The sequence below is a fragment of the Triticum dicoccoides genome, chromosome 6A, assembly GCF_002162155.2.
Source record: "Triticum dicoccoides isolate Atlit2015 ecotype Zavitan chromosome 6A, WEW_v2.0, whole genome shotgun sequence".
Classification (NCBI taxonomy): Eukaryota; Viridiplantae; Streptophyta; class Magnoliopsida; order Poales; family Poaceae; genus Triticum; species Triticum dicoccoides.
Genome location: NC_041390.1, coordinates 593569111 through 593592993, shown reverse-complemented (window position 1 = coordinate 593592993; position 23883 = coordinate 593569111). Strand labels below are relative to the sequence as shown.

General features: G+C 41.8%; 2 protein-coding genes across 3 annotated transcripts; one reads left to right on the top strand and one right to left on the bottom strand.

Moving 5' to 3' along the window:
• The first annotated feature begins 21 nt into the window (after nucleotides 1-21).
• Nucleotides 22-3724, top strand: LOC119318240 (E3 ubiquitin-protein ligase complex slx8-rfp subunit slx8-like). Of its 2 annotated transcripts, none has more exons than XM_037592763.1 (8): nucleotides 22-229; nucleotides 895-1165; nucleotides 1380-1449; nucleotides 1725-1790; nucleotides 2053-2118; nucleotides 2519-2619; nucleotides 3168-3411; nucleotides 3510-3724. In XM_037592763.1, the coding sequence occupies exons 2-7, from the start codon at nucleotides 953-955 to the stop codon at nucleotides 3408-3410; spliced, it is 759 nt and encodes a 252-aa protein (XP_037448660.1). In that variant the 5' UTR covers nucleotides 22-229; nucleotides 895-952; the 3' UTR covers nucleotide 3411; nucleotides 3510-3724. The 2 variants fall into 2 exon arrangements, with proteins under 2 accessions (XP_037448660.1, XP_037448659.1); XM_037592762.1 differs by having other exon boundaries at nucleotides 23-251.
• Nucleotides 3725-3917: 193 nt separating this feature from the next.
• On the bottom strand, nucleotides 3918-8350 carry LOC119318239 (cyclin-C1-1). The gene is made up of 9 exons (XM_037592761.1): nucleotides 8191-8350; nucleotides 7976-8082; nucleotides 6975-7014; nucleotides 6211-6255; nucleotides 5473-5594; nucleotides 5259-5373; nucleotides 5117-5161; nucleotides 4419-4566; nucleotides 3918-4331 (listed from the first exon to the last, which is right to left on the bottom strand). Exons 1-9 carry the CDS (start codon nucleotides 8220-8222, stop codon nucleotides 4212-4214), a joined length of 774 nt encoding a protein of 257 aa, XP_037448658.1. The 5' UTR covers nucleotides 8223-8350; the 3' UTR covers nucleotides 3918-4211.
• Nucleotides 8351-23883: the final 15533 nt, after the last annotated feature.

Sequence of the window (23883 nt, the reverse complement as noted above, 5' to 3'; positions counted from 1 at the left end):
CCCCGCCTCGACACGACCCCCCACCCCCTGACACACGGTCCCACGGCACGAAAGGGATCCGACTTCCAAGTGGGGCCCGGCGAGGGAGGAAAAAAGAGTGAACCGCGTCGCTCATCGCTCCCCCCTTTTAAACGCCGGGCGAAGAGGAGGGAGACACATTCAAGTCCAGTTCGTCGGTTGGTGGTGGTGGCGTGCGTGCCTGGGCGACTCTGCCTCAAACCCTCGTCAGGTCCCTCGATCGCCGCGCTCGAGTAAGCGCGAATCGCTCTCTGTATATCCATCGATCTGTATTTCTTAGACTCCCGGTTGTTCACGTTCGATTCGATCGGAATCTGACCGCGACCGGGGGAGGGGTTCTTGATCCGGTCGCCGTACCGATCCTTGGATCGGCCTCGCTCGACTCTGCCCCAAGTCCCCGCCGCGCGGGCTGCTCGTCGATTGGACAGATCTTCTCCGTCCGGGTTAGGATTTAGGGGGCATCCCTTCCTGCTCTCGTTTTCTCCGTCCATTCCTGGCTATTATCCACCGGATTCTACCGGATTAGGATTAGGATTTATGCCCCAATAGTAGTAGGAGTATGACCATCTGCGATTCACTTTCCCAAATGCGATTGTTCACAAAAGGGGGAAGAAAAGTCTATCCGGTTGCTCCTTTTCTGGTGAAGCCTTTGTTTTTTTTTGTTATTATATTGTTGCTAGTATTGCAGAATGGCTTTGCCAAGATAGTCTAAAGTTGCGATCAAAAGTTTTGGCGTGTTTACCTATTTGTATATAATAGTACCACTTTTAGGATGGCTGGGCTGGGTTCATGTAATGCGAAGTCGTTATCCTTGTCGATTGTGCACAAATAATTGTAGGACGATGGGTTGAGACTGACAACGCTCTTAAAATTCAGGTTGGTTATATAGAACTGAAGGGAGGTAAGGTGAGTATAAGCATCAGAGGTACATAGCATGAGTAATACCAGCGGCGCACGGCGTGCCGCGAGGAGGCAATCGCTGGATGGATCTGCTGATAAAGTTGTTGTGGACTTGGATGCAAGCTCGCCGGTGGCGGGGAACCATCATGGGCTCTCGGTCTTCCCTGGTGCACGCACATCGCCTATTGATGTGGAAGCTCTCGATGATGAAGTGCAGGCCCTATCGCCTTCACAAGTGCCTCCCCCGGTAAATTTCTTATCCTCGTCTTCTAATGATGCATCATGCACTTCACTTTTCAAGAATAAAATGTTATGCCATTGGGTCCGTGGTGATGTTTAAGAAACAGAGTCTGTGTATGCACCACTTACTAGTGTTTAGTGTACTTCTTGCTCAGGTTTTCCTGCTAGGAATTTATCTATAATCATGGATCAGTTTTATCAAACTACCTTGCATTTTGCAGGGGGTGAACCGGAGAACTAGAGGGCAACCTGTGACACAATTTTCTCTGGATGAAGATGCTGTCCTGGAAGGTAAGTTCATTACTTACTACATATTGCACTTGATAGAAATGTTTGGCTTCCAACATAAAAGAATTTGGGTATAAATTCTTCATCAATTTTGTACGAGTTCTGTTGGTAGATTCTTCTAGAACTGTTGAAACCATGAACAACACGGTACATTGCTGGGATCTTATCCATAACATGAGGACATCTATTTTTCACATGTTGAAACAATCATAATAATATAAGCTGCTGAAAATTAGACTCATTGTTTGACGTTTTCTTCTTCGAATTTCCCATTGCAGAGAATTGGAGAATTATAAGGCAATGTGCGACACCATTTTATCTTGATGAAGATGCTGCCATGGAAGGTTAGCTACATATATTGCACTTGATAGAAATGTTTGACATCCAACATGAAAGAATTTGGGGATAAGTCTTCATCAGTTTAATATGAGTTGTGTCGATAGATTCTTCTAGAACTGTCAAAATCATGAACAACACAGTACATTGTTGGGTTCTTACCCATAACATGAGGACATCTATTTTTCATATCTGGAAGCAATCATAATATAAGCTGCTCAGAATTAGACTCATTGTTTGACGTTTTCTTCTTTAAATTTCCCATTGCAGAGAATCGGAGAACTAGAAATCAATTTTTGACACCACTTTATCTGGATGAAGATGCTGCCCTGGAAGGTTAGTTTATCATATACTGCACTTGATAGAAATGTTTAGCTTCTAACATAAAAGAATTTCGGAATAAATTCTGCATCAGTTTTATATGATTTGTGTTGATAGATTTGTCTAGAACTGTTGAAATCGTGAGCAGCACAGTATATTGTTGGGTTCTCAAATGTGGAAGCAATCATAACATAAGCTGCTCAGAATTAGACTCGTTTGAAGTTTTCTTCTTCGAATTTCACATTGCAGTTGTTTGTTGTAAGACAATGCACGTGTATGAACATTGAATCTGGAAAGCTTAAGTACAAGATGTAAACATGTTCATCATATGCTATCTGATTCCGAGTCAATTTAGATTAATCACAACTTTGTCATTCTGCTTTATGATTTACTCAATCAGTACTGTTTCATGTAGATAATGCAGCTATGCCTTCTCATAACACGTGGAACAAACGCCAAAGGGTTGCGCCTTTGATATGTCTCTCCCCAGAAAGGGAAGAAGGGTCCAGCCTGCAGGTAAAATCTGTAATTTTTTAAGGGAACACTTTCACAGCTTTAAGACACCGCTTAGTTGCTACTTAGCTGCTATCTACCTTGTCCTCTATGTATATAGCAGCTGCTTGGTATATGCTTGTCTTTATCCTTCCTGTAGAGTTCTGAGATATCCTGCCCTTTTAGTGAACTACGAGTGTGAAGTTTCTTTGATTTAAGTAGACAATAATTTTCTTGTTCTGTTACAAGCCATAGATAAATAATAAGACACTCATATGTGTAATTTTGTGATGATGCCATATAGGTCTCTTAATATTGTTCTTGGTAGCTGCTAACTGAAAAATCTTGCACCGGCAAGTTGGCAACCGCTAAATTTCAAGGACCATCTTACCTTGTGTAGCATAGATGTCATGCATTGATATGGTTACGCAATACGCTAGAGGATATGTTGGAACAAGGTAGAAGTTCCCCTCCATTTTTCTCCATGCGTTTGAACCTTGTGCCCAGTTCTTGTTGGCCTTACTGCCTTACAATTTTTGTTCAACTATAACTGTATGTTTCCGTCTCGGCAGTCGAACAATGCGGTGCAAATTAGCCAAGAGCCTGCTAAGGTGGTGGTTCCAAAGGAACCGAATTTCACTTGCCCGGTGTGCCTTAACAAGCTGGTGGAGCCTTCGACAACAAAATGTGGCCATATCTTCTGCGCAGAGTGCATCAAGCAAGCCATCCAGTTTCAGAAGAAATGCCCTACTTGCCGCAAGGCCCTGAGGAAGAACAACTTCCATCGTATTTACCTTCCGAACTCAGATGGTTAAGGTGAGCCCTTCTGCCTATCTGCAATTTTTTTTCACCTGTGCACGCTCGTCAAATACAGTGCCGTTGGACTAACATCTTCCTGTGAAATCTGTTTTCAGGTCAGCATCGGATCAATCGCCAAAGAGTATCATCACATAGATTATGGTTGCTGAGGAACCTGTAGCAGGTGCTCAGATGAACAATTGATTAAGTTGACTGCTGTACGTATCATTAGATGGTTGGTCTATGATGTAACTGAGATTAAGCTTGAAGCTGAGATAAAACAGTGGATAGCATCTTCAGTATTGGTGTGTTCTTATGATGTGCCCCCGTGTGTTACGTTTCAGTCCTGATCAATGATAGGCTCGTCGACTACCACATCGCTGTAGGCGGCATAGCTGAAAGGGTAGATTGCCCACTCGGGTCTGGTGTGAGGTCACCGGCTGTCATGCTTACAGGAGTGCCGAGCTTTCTACCGCGGGCTTCTGACGGGCAAACATGGTCAATGCTGGAGATGCCAGATTGCATAACAGAAATGGTACTAGGTTTCAGATAAATGGAGTAGCTCCAAGAAGAAGCCAACAAACAGGGCTCAGGTTGAAACAATTTCACTTGGGTTTTGGATGATGCAGAAATCAGATGCCAAGTATTACAGACTCCCCCCTAAATAACTTGCGCCTAATCACCTAACAATTTATGTCATCGAAGTCCCAGGGCATTCCCTGGATCTTGCCTTCGAAGATGTTTAGGGTTACGGGGTTAACACAATCCAGATGATAAGCGTTATAAGGTGGTTAAACGGTCAGGTGTCAGATCAGCCTTCAGGCCTTTGATGGCAACTTGTTCATCACAGGGATGATCTTGTCCTCCTGGAGGCCCCTTTGAGGATCAATCTTGTAGGTGTCGTAAAAGTCCAAGATTTCCATTGAGATATTCTTAACCTGAGTGTTGAAAAGGAGTGTCGATCGTTAATATGAGGACATAATGAAATTGCCAACCGATGGGGAAAATATCAGAGGAACGCCTACAATGTTCATGTCAACGCGGAGTTCTTCAAACCACGAGGTTGTGTCCTTATCTTTAAGAACGCTTGCAATGTATATGCAGGCCAATGCAATCATATAAGGAGGATATATGAGAATGAGATCCATCTTGTAAGTATCATTGACAAGGCCCCTGCAAGTAACAGTGTCTTATCAACATAGATATAGGTCGTGTATGACTGAGCATACCATAAATCAGAAATAAAAAGTATTTTCACTTATATTTGTTGTCCCCGCTATTCCACATAAAAGATATTTATCTCGTCGTACTACTATACTTAAGTGAGAAGGAAAACACGGTAGAGGCATTTGTATTATCCCCACGGTCCTGCATTCCTAACAGGAATGTTCCAAACATATGGAATGTAAATGTTCTTCATTTAAATGAAATACATGTGCAGACAAATTCTAAAAGGGGGCACTAAAAGGGCAGTCCATTTGCTCCGACTAAAATCACTCATAATAAAATGATTCAAAAAAGAGAAGGCTAATTTTAACAACCACTATCACTAAAGTATATCAAAGAACTTTTCTTGCATATGACAGAATTCAACTTCCATCCACAAAAAGAAAAACAGTACACGGTGTGACTAAAATTAGAAAGGACGACAAGTTCCATGGCAGATTAGCAGCACGTGGTCCTCAATATGATACCACATTCTTATTCAAGAAGATATGCTTACCAGGCAAATTGTGTCAGATCTGTTATGCCAGCATCCTGCAATAACCTGTAAAGCAGAACATCTCTCAGTGCCATTGCAGAAAAGCTTCAATTCTAGTGGAAATGTCATTGCTATTGAGATGATAGGGGAAACAAAGCCATACTGTAGAAGAGGGCGGTATGGATGGTAAACAACCAAATAATAGTCGAGTGCTTCCAGGAGCTTCATTTCCATTTCAAGGATATCTTTGATTTCAAATCGGTACTTGTCATCAGAACCTACAATTTAGGGGAAGGAGAATAAATGGTTAGTAGGCTGTGCAGCTCTTCCAGCCTTCCAGGTAAGCATGGGTCTATCTATATGATCAGGAGACTCACCACACATCTTCTTGATGTAAAATACAAGAAGCCTTGCTTGCACTGTGCTTTCCTCTACCTTTGATGCCAAATACAAACAAGCTGGTGCTACCAAACGAGGATCATACTCTGTCATGCTCTTTCTGTAAATAGACTCGGACGTAGTTCTGAATTATTATTATTTAACTGGAAACACACAGTTCTGAATGCTTAAGTTCCATTAGAAAAGGAATTGTGTAGAAACAGGCAATGAATATGATCCTTCACATCCAATATTTGCTGACAGAAAATACAGAAACACGAGTTTGATGCTTGAAGTATACTATTTGTAAATTAAATTTTAAAGATTTCTGGTTGAAGCCATCATACCAATTCTGATGGAAGCAAGTTTATAAGAACCTCACATCTACAATCACACAAGTTCTGAATGAAGCTAGGTGAATTATAGAGTTCTGAATGAAGCACACAAGTTTTCACGGAAAATTTTGAGAAATAGCTAAACATGTACAATCACGGCATACTGTTCTTACTTTTTTTAAGTAAGTATACTGTTCTAACTGCGCTGTAAGTTGGTCATTTTACATCATAAGAATATACTTGCTAATTTCTTAGTAGCACGACATCTATTACAGACTAAAAAGTAATACCATGTTCTCATTTCTCTGGCTAGTACAAAATAGTCAAATTCAGATAGCAAAATTAGAAACCAGAGGGGCATTCTTTCTCTCTGATGCATTATTATTAAATAGACAATCATACCTTGTGTAGACACGCCTGAAGTATGTGATTGCAGTAGCTATGACTCTGAGATAACAAGATTTAAGATCGTCAGCATCGTGAGTTAATTCCAGATAGGTCTACTGGAGAATGGACAACATATCATAAACTGGATAAGTGAGCGATTCAGTAGCAGACATTAAAAAAACTGGAGTAACGGATATGCAGTAGCACCCATTAACAAAAATTGCAGCACCCTACATATAAAGGAGATGGGAATGCTGCTGGAATTTTTTTCCCTTTTAAAAGCAGTTAGCTTTCGGTATCACTATTTCAGTCTTGAAGTTTAACCAAACTCCACAGAGAAGTTAGAAATAAGAACTTCATGAGGAAAAGAATAAATAACACCAAGCAATGTAATGTGCCTCAGGTGGTAAACCAGCAATATACTCCCTCCGTTCCTAAATATTTGTCTTTCTAGACATTTCAAATGACTACTACATACGGATGTATGTAGACATATTTTAGAGTGTAGATTCACTCATTTTGCTCCGTATGTAGTCACTTGTTGAAATGCCTAGAAATACAAGTATTTAGGAACGGAGGGAGTATATGCCAATATGTTAACTTTTTTAGATACAAAGGTACCCACTTCAAGAATGTAACTGTACGTATTACTGTAGAAGAAAATCCTGCTATGGTCTAAAGCAAAAAACGCGCAAGTTTGTTTGATCATTGAAGTCTACAGATATCATACACAACTATAAACAAAGGTACAGTTATGGAAATGGAACAATGTCTCTAACCTTTGTCTAACTTTGACCTGCTGGGCCAACCGCCATATATCTGAAATAATCAGATGCACTCTGTGAGGAAAAAACAAATGCAGAATGCCCATAAATTCTTTTAAGATATTGTAATGTGCCCATCCGGATTCCAGCAGGCAGCAAAGTGATTTATTAGTTCTTTAGTTGCTTTATGTAAGATTCGCATAGATGAGATAATGCTGTTACATATTTCTATTACATTATGTTGTTAGGGGCTAGCCTAGCCCATCTATATGTGTGGGCTGCAAAGAAAGAATGAGTCCATCCCCATTTTTATTATCTTCTCTCACCAAAGCAAGCAGTGACTCACTGCCATCATCACGATGGTATTTACCCCGTGACTGCTACAACTCGAATGGAGTGAATTTAAGTGCATACTAAAATCTAAATTGCTACTTATTTTTACATTTTTATACATATAGCTAGATTACTACTTATAATTTATAGCTAGGGTTGTGCTAGTTACTGACAAAATAAGAAATGCATAACTTGCGTCAGCGAAATTGCTCAAGTAGAATGAGAAGGCTGTAAGATATTCTCCATTCGGTATAAAAACAGTGACTGTGAGATATTTGTTTTAGCAGAAATGGTAGGAAAATGTTCACCATGCGTTATGGCGAATTTTATGCTACAAAGGCACATGTCACGCTACACCCATGGGTATGGTTGTGTACCATACAACGGCCATCCCAAACATTGGATTTTCCAAACTTCAAAACAAACCACAGTTGCCACATTAAACGCCATAAAATCCACATCTATTAACGGTCGGGCTTATCGCCAATTCTATAATTCGCCGTAGGGGAACCCAATCGTCCTATGCTTCGCGGCACAGCACCCCATCCCAACCGTAATTACACCAAAAAATGCACATTTAAGGCTTGCTATAAACTAAACAGACTACTGCTAATCTGCACGGACGAGATACTAGAGAGAGCAAAAGAAAACAGGATGGGGATGACGGCGGAGGAGGAGCTCACGGAAGGACATGTGGATCTTGACGAGGCGGAACTCCACGGGCGTGACGCCCCGCTCCCGGTCTTGCGCCGGCACCACGTCCACATCCTCCGGGTCCAGCAGCTGCTTGCTGCTCGCACGGAGTCATGGCGCACCGAATTAGCAGCTCAAAATTCACGGAGCAACTTGGTGCGGTACTACACCGGCCGAGAGAGGGTGCGCGTGCCGGCGCCTTTACCTGTGCGACGACGTCCAGAAGTTGGCCGCCATTCTAGATCGGCGTATCCCGGACAGGAGTCCCGCCGGCGGAATCGGTGGAGTTCTTGTGGGAGCTCGGGATTCGGAGAGGAGGAGGTAGGGGCACCGGGCCTGTTCCGCGAGTGGCACCGGTATGGCCCAAGCTTGGAAGCCCAACTGAGTCCAAGATCTGCCACAATACCCAAGGGCTAGCGGCCTACCCTAAAAAAAAAAGGCTAAGGGCATCTCCAATGCTTACCTGCAAATTTCCTTCTGCATTCGTCCGTGAAAAAGGGAAGATTAGTCCCGGCCATCCAATGCTACCTGCATACATTTCAAACATTTTTTAAACAAATCGGGCGAATTATATGCAAACCAGACGATTTTCCTACAAACTGGACGAAAACATTTGGGCATATTTTTACTAGACTATATCGCGCTCCATAAAACTAGTCCAAGCCCGGCCATGGCGGACCCCGTTCCCACGACATGTCTTCCCCATATCTGGCAGCCCGCTCAATGGACCGCCAGGTACCAGGAGGGTTATGCTTCAGCGAGAGAGGAAGAATAGCCTCCCTTCGCTTTCATGAATCACGTATCAGAATTGGTTTTGGGGCGGGGGAAGACAGTCGCCGTGGTCTATCTTGATAACCCACAAATATAGAGGATCGCAACAGTTTTCGATAAGTAAGAGTGTCGAACCCAACGAGGAGCTAAAGGTAAAATAAATATTCCCTCAAGTTCTATCGACCACCGATACAACTCTATGCACGCTTGACGTTCGCTTTACCTAGAACAAGTATGAAACTAGAAGTACTTTGTAGGTGTTGTTGGATAGGTTTGCAAGATAATAAAGAGTACGTAAATAAAAAGTAGGGGCTGTTTAGGTTAATAAACAATAAAGTAAATATAGCGAGTGTGGAAAAGTGGTGGTAGGAGTTGTGAAATTGCCCCTAAGCAATTGACTACTTTACTAGACCGATAGCAAGTATTATGTGGGAGAGGCCACTGCTAGCATGTCATCCCTGACTTGAAATTCTATGCACTTGTGATTGGAACTATTAGCAAGCATCCGCAACTACTAACGTTCATTAAGGTAAAACCCAACCATAGCATTAAGATAAATTGGTCCCCCTTCAATCTCGTATGCATCAATTTCTATGCTAGGTTGAAGCTTCTGTCACTCTTGCCCTCCAATACATAATCCTATCAACATACAACTAACCCTATGGTGTGATCCACGCGCGCAATCATATGATGGGCACCAAAGGACAGCAACATAACCACAAGCAAATTAAATCAATCATAGCAATTCATCAACCACCGATAGGACAACGAAAATCTACTCAGACATCATAAGATGGCAACACATCATTGGATAATAATATAAAGCATAAAGCACCATGTTCAAGTAGAGGGTACAGCGGGTTGCGGGAGAGTGGACCGTTGTAGATAGAGGGGGGAAGGTGATGGAGATGTTGGTGAAGATGGCGGAGGTGTTGGTGTAGATCGTGGTGATGATGATGGCCCCCGGTGGCACTCCGGTGCCACCGGAAGCGAGGGGGGAGAGCCCCCTCCTTCTTCTTCTTCCTTGACCTCCTCCCTAGATGGGAGAAGGGTTTCCCTTCTGGTCCATGGCCTCCATGGCATGGGAGGGGCGAGAGCCCCTCCAAGATTGGATCTATCTCTCTATTTCTCTCTGGTTTTGCGTTCTCTTCTGGCTCTGTTTCACCGTTTCGTATATATATGGAGATACGTAACTCCGATTGGCCTGAAACTTTCGCCGTGATTTTTTTCCGAATATTAGCTTTCTTGCGGCAAAAGAAGAGTGTCAACCGCCTTACGGTGGGCTCACGAGGGTAGGGGGCGCCCCCCCTGCCTCGTGACCACCTTGGGCACTGGTTCGCGTTGATTTTTCTTCCGAATTTTCCATATTTTCCAAAAATAAGCTTTGTCCGTTTTTATCCCGTTTGGACTCTGTTTGATATGGATATTCTGCGAAACCAAAAACATGCAACAGATAGGAACTGGCACTGGGCACTGGATCAATATGTTAGTCCCAAAAATAATATAAAAAGTTGCCAAAAAGTGTATGAAAGTTGAATAATATTGGCATGGAACAATCAAAAATTATAGATACGACGGAGACGTATCAGCATCCCCAAGCTTAATTCCTGCTCGTCCTCGAGTAGGTAAATGATAAAAAAGATAATTTTTGATGTGGAATGCTACCTAGCATAATCTTGATCATATGTCTAATCATGGCATGAATATTAAGACACGAGTGATTCAAAGCAATAAACTATCTTTTGACATAAAGACAATAATATTTCAAGCCTACTAATAAAGCAATCATGTCTTTTCAAAATAACATGGCCAAAGAAAGTTATCCCTATAAAATCATATAGTCTGGCTATGCTTCATCTTCACCACACAAAATATTCAAATCATGCACAACCCCAATGACAAGCCAAGCTATTGTTTCATACTTTTGACGTTCTCAAACCTTTTCAACTTTCATGCAATACATGAGCGTGAGCCATGGACATAGCACTATAGGTGGAATAGAATATGATGGTGGAGAAGACAAAAAGGAGAAGATAGTCTCACATCAACTAAGCGTATCAACGGGCTATGGAGATGCCCATCAATAGATATCAATGTGAGTGAGTAGTGATTGCCATGCAACGGATGCACTAGAGCTATAAGTGTATGAAAGCTCTAACTGAAATTAAGTGGGTGTGCATCCAACTTGCTTGCTCATGAAGACCTCGGGCATTTGAGGAAGCCCATCATCGGAATATACAAGCCAAGTTCTATAATGAAAATTCCCACTAGTATATGAAAGTGATAACTCAAGAGACTCTCTATATGAAGAACATGGTGCTACTTTGAAGCACGAGTGTGGAAAAAGGATAGTAGCACTGACCCTTCTCTCTTTTCTCTCATTTTTTTGTCTTCTTTTTTTCTCTTTTTTTGGGCCTTCTCTTTTTTTTGGTCTTTCTCTTTTTTTATTTATTATTATTATTTATTATTATTTTTTTCGTCCGGAGTCTCATCCCGACTTATGGGGGAATCATAATCTCCATCATCCTTTCCTCACTGGGGCAGTGCTCTAATAATGATGATCATCACACTTTTATTTATTTACAACTCAATGTCTAGAACAAAGTATGACTCTATATGAATGCCTCCGGCGGTGTACCGGGATGTGCAATGATCTAGCGTAGCAATGACATCAAAAAACGGACAAGCCATAAAAACATCATGCTAGCTATCTTACGATCATGCAAAGCAATATGAAATGAATGCTCAAGTCATGTATATGATGATGATGGAAGTTGCATGGCAATATATCTCGGAATGGCTATGGAAATGCCATGATAGGTAGGTATGGTCACTACTAGGGAAAAGCCTATACACGGAATTTTACCAGTAGCGATGTACAAAATCAAGCGTTGTTGCTACTTAGTAGCAGCGCATGTAAATAAACCGCGCTACTGCTATGACTTTAGCAATAGCGCGTACTAGCGAAAAGCGCTGCTGCTACGTTTGAACTGGGAGCACATGGCTAGCCCAACCTAGCAGTAGCGCGTATAATGGCCCAGCACTACTGCTAATCTCCTTAGCTGCAGCGTGTATTCCAGAACGCGATGTAGCTAACGTAGCAGTAGCGCCCTTTCTGGAACGCGCTGCTGGTACTTCTGACTTAACCACGCGGTTCGTCCTTCCCCGGCCACTTCATCCCCCAAATCAACTCCACTCTCGCCGCCGCCGCCGCCCCTCGGCCGCCGCACGCTCTCCCCATGCCGCCCCCGACCCTAGATTCAACGCCGGCCCTGCCCCCGACCTCAACGCCGCCCGGGACGCCGCCCCCGACCCCGACCTCAACGCCGCCCCTGGACGCCGCCCCCCCTGACCTCAACGTCGCCCCGGAGCCCCGACCACGACCTCGACGCCGCCTGCCCCTCCCTCGTCGCAGGCACCTGAGGTGAGCACGCCTGCTCCTCCCTCTCCCCTACCTCTGCCTAGGGTTTCTACCCCCATCAAATTAGTTAGGGTTTCTACCACTTTCCACCCCTATAGGTTCATCAAATTAGATGGTAATTAGGGCAGTAGTTCTTAGGTACTAATTAGTTAGTAAGAACTAGGTACTAATTAGGTACTAGAATTTTTTTATTTATAGTAAGTTTATTTTTAGTAAGAACTAGTTGAATTAATAGAACTAGTTAGTAAGAACTTGTTGCTATTTTTTTAGTTAAAGCAATTTTCCCGCATCGACGTGGACGATGCCTATCCCGCATTCTCGTCGTCGAGTCAGCGGAGGACGACACCTGCTTGACCAGATGGGCCATGTCCGGGACTGGGCTCCGCCGAGGTGGTACTGGGAGGCGCTACCTACCGGGGGGCGCAGGTTGGTGAGGAGCCAGCCTGTCGTTGACCCGAACCTTCTTTGGTGGCGGTCGCATGGGCCAGTGACGGTCCAGAGGCTCGAGGACTCCGCGGAGGTGGTGCGTCACCGTGTCAGTGAGGAGGATGCGCACGTCCGTCGCTACTTGTTTGCGTTGGAGCACAGGTTCTCCAATACCTGGCAGGTTCTCCAGGGATCTCACTGGAGCTATGATCCCGTGATGGTTCCTTCTCTGTGGGTGTCCACCGCCCGCGCCGATACCCGCCGTGTGCTAGGGTTTTAGTTGTACTAGTGATGTTATATGTATGACACTATTCAGGATGTATTAGTGATAATATTCGATGATGTACGGACGCATGAGATGATTTACTTTTGCTTATTGAATGCATGCTAATTTGAGTCTTATAAGATATTTTGAAATGTATATCTTGTGTTGCTCAATATCCAAGTGGCTGGTCATGTTTGCAGGTTACACCTCCGAGTGGTCTATGTTTTGCCGGAGTGTTGATTCATTTCCGTTCCGGCAAATTTCAGGCGCTCGATATATCCTATTTTAGCAAAGGTCATGCCGGATTTTTCCATGAATTTTGACATGACTTTTGCTAGAATATGTAGGAAATATCGAGTGCCCCGGATTTGTGTGTTGAGTATCCTGGTAGTTGTCTTTTATCGATTTTCAGTTAATGTTTTAACTATGAACATAGGAAATGTCTGACGACAAAAAGGATTTCAGTGTTTGCAAATACTGCGAAGACGAGCGCGGCCTGTGCGATGGAATCTTCCTAGATGATGATAGGCGCTTCAGCATCAAGCTGGACGAGAACTTAGAAGTGGATACAGTAAGTCACAACGACAAGTCTTTTTTCGTAATTAAGCATGACATCTGCTTCATTTGCTTCAACTTATATTTTTTTTACTATTCTACTAGCGTATCCCCTGCCATGCAAGAGTTTTTGTATTGGATAAGATAGGTCTCAGTCATACTATGGAGGTAAAGAAAGTTTATTTGAAGACCAAGCATGGTTATATTTTCCACGCAAAATTATACAATTCAGACGACTACACCTATTTTGGATGCAAAACATGGCAAGCACTATGCAAGACTTATGCATTTAAGCCTGATATGGTTATCACCTTTGATATTCGTCCGGAAGATGATATTGAAGGTAATACCGACATCTGGGTCGATGTGCAGACGCCTCCAGTTACACCAAAATGTAAGTTTCTCAACCATATTTATGTCTTTGATATTGTTTATTCAAAAATAGTTGACAACTAATTTGTATTGTCAGCTTATTTCGGTGCAAGCAAACATGTCCAGCGCTTTGTAGACAGGACCTACTACTGTCCCGGGGCTAAACTAAACTGCGAGGAGCTAAGTCATTATGTTTCATGGCTTGAGGATCTTGATATCGTCAACATAAATTTTCTTCCTGGACTTAGAAATCTTAGTACTGAAAATGTGCGATCAATAGTGTTCGTCATGAACTACGGTCACATCTATTTAGGAAGGATGGTAAGATTTTTACTATTTGTCCTCAGTGCATCTTTTCCATACATTATTTGTGAAGCTAAACTTCATTGCTAAGTATGTGACCATACGATGTTCTTCAACAGGGACTCCCGATGAATGTTGTGCCTTATGGGATCGAGACTAAAGGTACCATGAGTATTATTAGCTTACGGCCAAGATATCCTACATGTTACTTTAGTGCGTTCAAGATCAGCGATGAATGCTTAATAGTGCAAGACTGGACCAGATATGTGATGGGGGAGCGCAGACAAGTACTAGGGGGCAGCAAACAGATGTGCTACCCAAAATTAGGAGACAGGTTCATCTGCATGCTCCAACTTGATCAAGGAGGAGAGCTGCACATGTTTTATGTTGGTTTACCTAAGAGAGAGCAGCAGGAGTGATTAGCTAGAAATGAGTTTGAGGATGATGATGTGCTACACTATTAGTGTTGGTGGTAATGGCTGATGATTATTATTAGCTAGTGTTAGTGGTGATTAAATAAATATTGTTGGTGCTAATGATTATGATGATGATTAAATAGCTTGTGCTGGCGGATTAGATTCAAGTGGAGGCAACATGTGGTGCACATCGAAAGTACTACTAGTCCAAACTAGACCAATTTTGGATTAGTAGTATACTTTTGACATGCACCACATATTGCCTCCACTTGAACATAATCCACCTTCATTTGACACATTGTTATGAACATAATGATGTAAACCTCATAACTGGTATTGTACCAATATTTGTACGATGGCGCATAAATACACTAAAAATAAAAAATAAAAAAAATAAAAAAAACAATACTAGTAGCGATGGAAAGAAAACACGCTGACAGTAGTTACATTAGCAGCAGCGTGGGAGTGAACAAGCGCTGCAGCTATTTGTCCTAGTAGTAGCGCATGCGGCACGCGTTACTGCTAAGCAATAGCTGTAGAGCCTTATTAGTAGCGCGCCTACCCGCGCTACTAGTGAGCACAAAACCAGCGCTACTGCTAGGGTTTTCCCTAGTAGTGGGTGGCTGTTTTGAGGAAGGTATATGGTGGGTTTATGGTACCGACGAAAGTTGCGCAGTACTAGAGAGGCTAGCAACGGTGGAAGGGTGAGAGTGCATATAATCCATGGACTCAACATTAGTCATAAAGAACTCACATACTTATTGCAAAAATCTATTAGTCATCGAAACAAAGTACTACGCGCATGCTCCTAGGGGGATAGATTGGTAGGAAAAGACCATCGCTCGTCCCCGACCGCCACTCATAAGGAAGACAATCAACAAATAAATCATGCTCCGACTTCATCACATAACGGTTCACCATACGTGTATGCTACGGGAATCACAAACCTCAACACAAGTATTTCTACTAATCCACAACTACCCACTAGCATGACTCTAATATCACCATCTTTATATCGCAAAACTATTGCAAGGAATCAAACATATCATATTCAATGATCTACAAGTTTTATGTAGAATTTTATGACTAACCATGTGAATGACCAGTTCCTATCATCTCTCTAAATAGATATAAGTGAAGCAAGAGAGTTTAATTCTTTCTACAAAAGGTATGCCCACGCTCTAACAAATATAAGTGAACCAAAAGAGCATTCTACAAATGGCGGTTGTCTATGTAAAGAGAAACATGCAATCCAAACTTCAAATGATATAAGTGAAGCACGTGAAGCATTCTATAAAGCCATACTCAAAAGATATAAGTGAAGTGCAAAGAGCATTCTATAAATCAACCAAGGACTATCTCATACCAGCATGGTGCATAAAAGAAAAATAAAAACCTAAATGCAAAAGACGCTCCAAGACTTGCACATATCGCATGAACGAAACGAATCTGAAAACATACCGATATTTGTTGAAGAAAGAGGGGATGCCTTCCCAGCATCCCTAAGCTTAGACGCTTGAGTCTCCTTGAATATTTACTTGGGGTGCCTCGGGCATCCCCAAGCTTGAGCTCTTGCCTCTATTCCTTCTTCTCACATCAAAACCTTCTCAATCATCGAACACTTCATCCACACAAAACTTCAACAGAAAACCCGGTAAGATCCGTTAGTATAATAAAGCAAATCACTACTCTAAGTATTGTTGCAAACCAATTCATATTTTGTTTTTGAATTGTGTCTACTATAATATACCTTTTCCATGGCTTAATCCACTGATATAAATCGATAGTTTTAGCAAAACAAGCAAACTATGCATCAAAAAAAAATCTGTCTAAAACAGAACAGTCTGTAATAATCTGAACATTCACCATACTTCTCATACTTGAAAAATTCTGCCAAAATTAGGAAAAATAAACAATTTGTACATCAAGACAGTGCAAAAATAATCAGAACCATTTGACATTCCTGTAAAAAATTAAAATTCATGCACTACAGCCAAAGTTTCTGTCCTGCACCGCACAAACCAACAAGCATTGTAACCATCCTAAAGGCAAACCTTGGCACATTATTTTTATAATACAATGGAATTGTACAAGGGTATAATTATTTTTGTTGAAAAGTTTCTGTAATCAAGATTCACAAAGTTGTCGTGAGCATGAACAAAGTTCAAGGAGCTCTCCCACTTCAACAATGCTTGTCTTTCTCACTTTCGCTTTTCTTTTTGAAAAAGCTTTGGGTTCCCCTCTTTATTTTTGTTGTTTTTAAACTATATGACATCACTCAACAGAAATAAATGACTCTCTAAAACTTCTGGGTTGTCTCCCTGGCAGCGCTTTCTTTAAAGCCATTAAGCTAGGCATATAGTGCTCAAGTAATGCATCCACCCGGATCCCAAGGTATATCAAAGCCAATTTTAATTAACAATGATTTGTAGTTTAGTGGTGAGCACAAGGTAACATATATCATGTGATGACGAAGTCTAACTCTCTTCCTATGCATCAGCATGTCATAAAAGAACAATTCATGCACACATAGTAAAGGCCAATGCATAGTATAAACAGTTTCTTGCAATTTTGTTGTATTGGAAACATAGAGAGGTGGAGATATAATTCCTCTCTCATAATAATTGCAAGTAGGAGCAGCAAGCACATGCATATTATATTCATCAAAATCATCATGTGTAACGGTAAAAGGCAACCCATCAATATATTCCTTAATAAGAGCAAACTTCTTCGATATAGTGTAGTTGGGAGAATTCAAAAAGATAATAGGACTATCATGTGTGGGTGCAATAGCAACAATTTCATGTTTAACATAAGGAACTATAGCAAGCTCATCTCTATAAGCATAATTCATATTGGCATCTTGGCCACAAGCATAGCAAGCATCATCAAAAAGGGATATTTCAAAAGAATCATAGGGATCATAACAGTCATCATAGCAATCATCCTTCGATAAGCACGAAGGGGAATTAAACAATGTATGAGTTGAAGAGTTACTCTCATTAGAAGGTGGGCACGGGTGATCAATCCGCTCTTCCTCCTTTTGTTCTTCGCTCTCCTCCTCATCCTTTTCATCCAATGAGCTCACAGTGTCATCAACTTCTTCTTCCATAGATTCCTGCAAAATATTAGTCTCTTCTTGGACAGCGAAAACTTTCTTAATAAGTGCATTAATTTCATAATTGTATTCATAATTCTCATAGCAATATTTGAGGATAGCTAAATTTTCAGATCTATAACAAGCATCATCAATATCATCAAACTCTTTAAACATGGATTCAATTTCATAAGCACCCATAAAAGCAACAAATTCTTCTATTTGTTCCACATCATAGTAATCATATATACCTCTAGCATAATAAGCCAAGGTTTCATTATCATTAAATTTGCATGAAAAGGGGAGGTGTGGAGAATTCATCCTAGAGCAACAAGTATAATCATATTTCGAGCACAGTTGTCTAGCATACCACTTCAATATATAAATTTGATCCCATAATAGTTTCCCTTTTTGTGTCAAGCGATAATCCCTAAAGTATTCACGTTGATCCAACGTTACTCCCATTACATAATTGAATGGGGTTTTCTCAGGATTATTAAAGTAGTACATAATATCTTTCACATAACCAACATCGAGGGTTTTAGGAGGTTCCCCATCTCCATGAGCGGAAAGTACACCTAATTTTTTTGGTATTTCGTGTTCCATATCCATAACTAAAGATAAAGAACAACTAAGAACAACAAATAAAAATTACTTAGTGATAAAGCAAACAAGCACACACGAGAATATTCACCCCACGCTATTGCTCCCCGGTAACGGCGCCAGAAAAAGGTCTTGATAACCCACAAGTATAGGGGATCGCAACAGTTTTCGATAAGTAAGAGTGTCGAACCCAACGAGGAGCTAAAGGTAGAACAAATATTCCCTCAAGTTCTATCGACCACCGATACAACTCTACGCACGCTTGACGTTCGCTTTACCTAGAACAAGTATGAAACCAGAAGTACTTTGTAGGTGTTGTTGGATAGGTTTGCAAGATAATAAAGAGTATGTAAATAAAAAGTATGGGCTGTTTAGGTTAAGAAACAATAAAGTAAATATAGCGAGCGTGGAAAAGTGGTGGTAGGAGTTGTGGAATTTCCCCTAAGCAATTGACTACTTTACTAGACCGATAGCAAGTATTATGTGGGAGACGCCACTGCTAGCATGTCATCCCTGACTTGGAATTCTATGCACTTATGATTGGAACTATTAGCAAGCATCCGCAACTACTAACGTTCATTAAGGTAAAATCCAACCATAGCATTAAGATAAATTGGTCCCTCTTCAATCCCGTATGCATCAATTTCTATGCTAGGTTGAAGCTTGTGTCACTCTTGCCCTCCAATACATGGTCCTATCAACATACAACTAACCCTATGGTGTGGTCCACGCGCACAATCATATGATGGGCACCAAAGGACAGCAACATAACCACAAGCAAATTAAATCAATCATAGCAATTCATCAACCACCGATAGGACAACGAAAATCTACTCAGACATCATAGGATGGCAACACATCATTAGATAATAATATGAAGCATAAAGCACCATGTTCAAGTAGAGGGTACAGCGGGTTGCAGGAGAGTGGAGCGCTATAGATAGAGGGGGGAAGGTGATGGAGATGTTGGTGAAGATGGCGGAGGTGTTGGTGTGGATCGCGGTGATGATGATGGCCCCCGGTGGCACTCCGGTGCCACCGAAAGCGAGGGGGGCCCTTCGTCTTCTTCTTACTTGACCTCCTCCCTAGATGGAAGAAGGGTTTCCCCTCTGGTCCATGGCCTCCATGGCATGGGAGGGGCGAGAGCCCCTCAGAGATTAGATCTATCTCTCTGTTTCTCTCTGGTTCTGCGTTCTCTTCTGGCTCTGTTTCACCGTTTCGTATATATATGGAGATCCGTAACTCCGATTGGCCTAAAACTTTTGTCGTGATTCTTTTCCAAATATTAGCTTTCTTGCAGCAAAAGAAGAGCGTCAACCGCCTTACGGTGGGCTCACGAGGGTAGGGGCGCGCCCTAGGGGGGCGCCCCCTGCCTCGTGACCACCTCGGGCACTGGTTCGCGTTGATTTTCCTTCCGAATTTTCCATATTTTCCAAAAATAAGCTCTGTCCGTTTTTATCCCGTTTGGACTCCGTTTGATATGGATATTCTGCGAAACAAAAAGCATGCAACAGACAGGAATTGGCACTGGGCACTGGATCAATATGTTAGTCCCAAAAATAATATAAAAAGTTTCCAAAAAGTGTATGAAAGTTTAATAATATTGGCATGGAACAATCAAAAATTATAGATACGACGGAGACGTATCAGTCTACATCCCCGCTCATTGGGCAAGACACCGGATGTGTAAACCGGCGACGCGATGGCGGTGGCCTTCCTGGGACCCAACCGGTGGTGGCCTCCCATGATCTACTTTTCCTTGTCGTTCGTGGTGGACGCGGACGTGCTGGCCTCCGCCGGCATGACTTCTTTACCCACTTGCCTAGCGAGGTTTTGACATCAATCGCGATGCGTTTGCCGAGAGACGACGTTGTCCAGCCTGGACGGGCGAGCAGGGGTGGCGATGGCAATGGTGGCGGTGCCGAATTCGGAGGGTTTGAGGCAAGCCAACCTGCACTGGGTTGGCTCGCCAGGCAACCCAAGCAGCTGCAATGCTGAAGAACTCCTTCTGTTTGACGGAGGCCATGGGGTGTTGTGCAAGGAGGAGATGGAGATACCGGAGGTGAGGTGTGCTTCTTGTCTGGCGCTTGAGCACGTTTATATAGCGGGGGATGCGATGAGCCAGCTGGAGAGGTGTTTAATGCTCGTCGGCACAGGAACAAACGCGTGGCACTCGGGACGCCGGAGTAGGTTCATCGACACATGTGTCGGTTTAATGGAAGTACGTGGGCTTACGGATCCCGTTTCAATGCGGAGAGAAGACATGTGTAGCAGGCAATCAACGGGCGGCCCTCTTGGCCGATGAGCCACATTTATGTCGGCTCCAATGAGCAGTCGCGTCCGCTTTGGGCCAACATGAATGTGAGCAGCTGGCTTCGGGCGGGAATGCTAGCGGGCATGAGAAAGGTGTTTTCATGGGCCAAATTAGTCAGACGCGGGCTTGGCAACGACCCGGACGCCCGCAGACACCCAGTTTGTCTCTGACTTACGGGAAAAAAGAGCATCCAGACCTCTGAATGGACTGATGTAGGATCGTACTGGATGGTAAAACACGTCCAGACCATGTGGTCCGGATGAATACGAGTGATTCAAAGATCAGCGTTGGACATGGCCTAACCCTAAAGATTGTGCCGCAAGTATAAATCAATGCTAACCCTTATCATTCTCTACTGTAGCAAATCACTAAAATTATTATTTAACCCTGCTAATTGCCTCTGCATATTTAACACTCCTATCCTTAAATAGAATCGTTAAACAAGCAAACATATGCAAACAATGCAATCATAACAGCAATCTGTCTAAACAGGATAGTCTGTAAAGAATGCAAGAGGAATCATACTTCTTTAACTCAAAAAATTCTGAAAAATTACCACACTGTAGATAATTTCTTGTTGCTCATTGTGTAATTTTTTTAAGATTTTATCATGTTCTCACTATTCACAAATATTCAAAACATAACAGCAAACTTTCTGTTTTTAAAATAGCAACATATGGAATTACAAAATAAGCATGGTAAAGGCTATACTTGACCTTTTTATTGTAGTAAAAGATGCAAAATATTACTCTAAATAACAGCAAGCAAATCCTAATAAAATAAAATGACGCTCCAAGCAAAACACATATCGTGTGGTGAATAAAAATATAGCTCCAAGTAAGGTTACCGATGAACAAAGACGAAAGAGGGGATGCCTTCCGGGGCATCCCCAAGTTTAGGCTCTTGGTTGTCCTTGAATATTACCTTGGGGTACCTTGGGCATCCCCAAGCTTAGGATCGTGCCACTCCTTATTCCATAGTCCATTGCATCTTTACCCAAAACTTGAAAACTTCACAACACAAAACACAACAGAAAATCTCATAAGCTCCGTTAGTATAAGAAAATAAATCTCCACTTTTGGTACTGTTGTGAACTGATTCTTTATTTATATTGGTGTAATATCTTCTGAATTCCAACTTCTTCATGGTTGATACCCTTCGATACTACTCATAGATTCATCAAAATAAGCAAATAACACATAGAAAACAGAATCTGTCAAAAATAGAACGGTCTGTAGCAATCTGGAGATTTCGAATACTTCTGTAACTCCAAAAATCCTTAGAAATTAGGAAGTCCTAGGAAATTTGTTTATTAATCCTCTGCAAAAACAATCAGTATTTTATCACGCTTCTGTTAAACATTAAAACTAATCTCCTGGGCACAAACGTTTCTGTTTTTTAGTAGGATCAAATCAACTATCATCATAGATCATCCCAAAGGTCTTAGGATGTGTTTGGTTGAGCTGCAGATTCTGAAAAAGCTGTTGTGGAAAAGCTACTGTGAAAAGGCTGCTGTGGAAAAGCTGGAAGTTGAAAAGTTGGGGTACCCCAGCTTTCAAATTTACACTAGGGAGAAGCTACAAATTCTCAAAAGCTGCTTTGAAGATTTACCCCTTTGGTTAGCTTTTGGCTTTTCAAAGCATAAGTTGGTAAAAAAAGCTGAACCAAATGCAGCCTTACTTGGCACTTTATTAAACAAAAGCTATAAAACATGATTACTACAATAGCTCAATCATGTGAACACACAAAAATAATAAGGGTAAATGTTGAGTTGTCTCCCAACAAGCGCTTTTCTGTAATGCCTTTTTAGCTAGGCATGATGATTTCAATGATGCCCACATAAAAGATAAGAACTGAAACATAAGGGGAGCATCATGAAGAATATGACTAGCACATTTAAGTCTGACCCACTTCCTATTCATAGGGATTTTGTGAGCAAACAATTTATGAGAACAAGAATCAACTAGCATAGGAAAGCAAAACAAGCATAACTTCAAGATTTTAAGCACATAAAGAGAAAACTTGATATTATTGCAATTCCTACGAGCAGATATTCCTCCCTCATAATAACTTTCAGTAGTATCATGAATGAATTCAACTATGTAACCAACACACAAAGCATTCTTTTCATGATCCACAAGCATATAAAATTTACTACTCTCCACACAAGCATAATTCTTCTCATTCATAATAGTGGGAGCAAACTCAACAAAATAACTATCATATGAGGCATAATCCAATTGAAAGTTAAAATCATGATGACAAGTTTCATGGTTATCATTGTTCTTTATAGCATACATGTCATCACAATAATCATCATAGATAGCAACTTTGTTCTCATAATCAATTGGAACCTCTTCCGAAATAGTGGATTCATCACTAAATAAAGTCACGACCTCTCCAAAACCACTTTCATCAGCATAATCATCATAAAAAGGAGGCATGCTATCATCATAATAATTTTGCTCATCAAAACTTGGGGGACTAAAAATATCATCTTCATCAAACATAGCATCCCCAAGCTTGTGGCTTTGCATGTCATTAGCATCATGGATATTCAAAGAATCCATACTAACAACATTGCAATCATGCTCATCATTCGAAGATTTAGTGCCAAACATTTTAATGCATTCTTCTTCTAACACTTTGGCACAATTATCGGAATCCTTATTTTCATGGAAGACATTAAAAAGATGAAGCATATGAGGCAACCTCAATTCCATTTTTAATTTTCTTTTATAATCTAAACTAGTGATAAAACAAGAAAGTAAAAGATTCGATTACAAGATCTAAATATATACCATCAAGCGGTAACCTCCCTGGCAACGACGCTAGAAAAAAGCTTGATGTCTACTACACAACCTTCTTCTTGTAGACGTTGTTGGGCCTCCACACTACTAGGAAAAGGGCTATAGATGAAATTGACACTAATGGCGCACCAGAGAAGTGGTGCGCCACTACTATATACTAATGGCGCACCATGTGGAGATGCGCCATTAGTGTGGAAGACACTAATGGCGCACCAGGCACAAGGTGCGTCACAAGTAACAATTTTTTTTATTTTTTCAAACATACTAATGACGCATCCGGGCAAAGTGTGCCATTAGTAGTTCTAACTAGTAATGGCGCACCAGCCGTGGAGTGCGCCACTACTGTATTTTATTATTCTGTTTTTTGCAAAACTACTAATGACGCACCGTTGCAAAGTGCGCCATACTAGTTTAAACTAGTAATGGCGCACTATGCCACGATGCGCCATTAGAATATATATCATTACTCGATTCCACCCCCACCCTCCTCCGCTAGCTCCACCGCCGCCGACGACCCACCGCACCCTCCCCGCTCCACCGCCGCC

Bases quoted from the DNA above. Each gene is read 5' to 3' on its own strand.
- LOC119318240 (XM_037592763.1), top strand. From the start codon at position 953: ATGAGTAATACCAGCGGCGCACGGCGTGCCGCGAGGAGGCAATCGCTG. The intron at 1,450-1,724 runs GTAAGTTCATTA...TTCCCATTGCAG, and splicing joins TGAAGATGCTGTCCTGGAAG to AGAATTGGAGAATTATAAGG. The intron at 2,620-3,167 runs GTAAAATCTGTA...CCGTCTCGGCAG, and splicing joins AAGAAGGGTCCAGCCTGCAG to TCGAACAATGCGGTGCAAAT.
- LOC119318239 (XM_037592761.1), bottom strand. From the start codon at position 8,222: ATGGCGGCCAACTTCTGGACGTCGTCGCACAG. The intron at 5,374-5,472 runs GTGAGTCTCCTG...CCTAAATTGTAG, and splicing joins TTACATCAAGAAGATGTGTG to GTTCTGATGACAAGTACCGA. The intron at 4,567-5,116 runs GTAAGCATATCT...TGTTACTTGCAG, and splicing joins GATCTGACACAATTTGCCTG to GGGCCTTGTCAATGATACTT.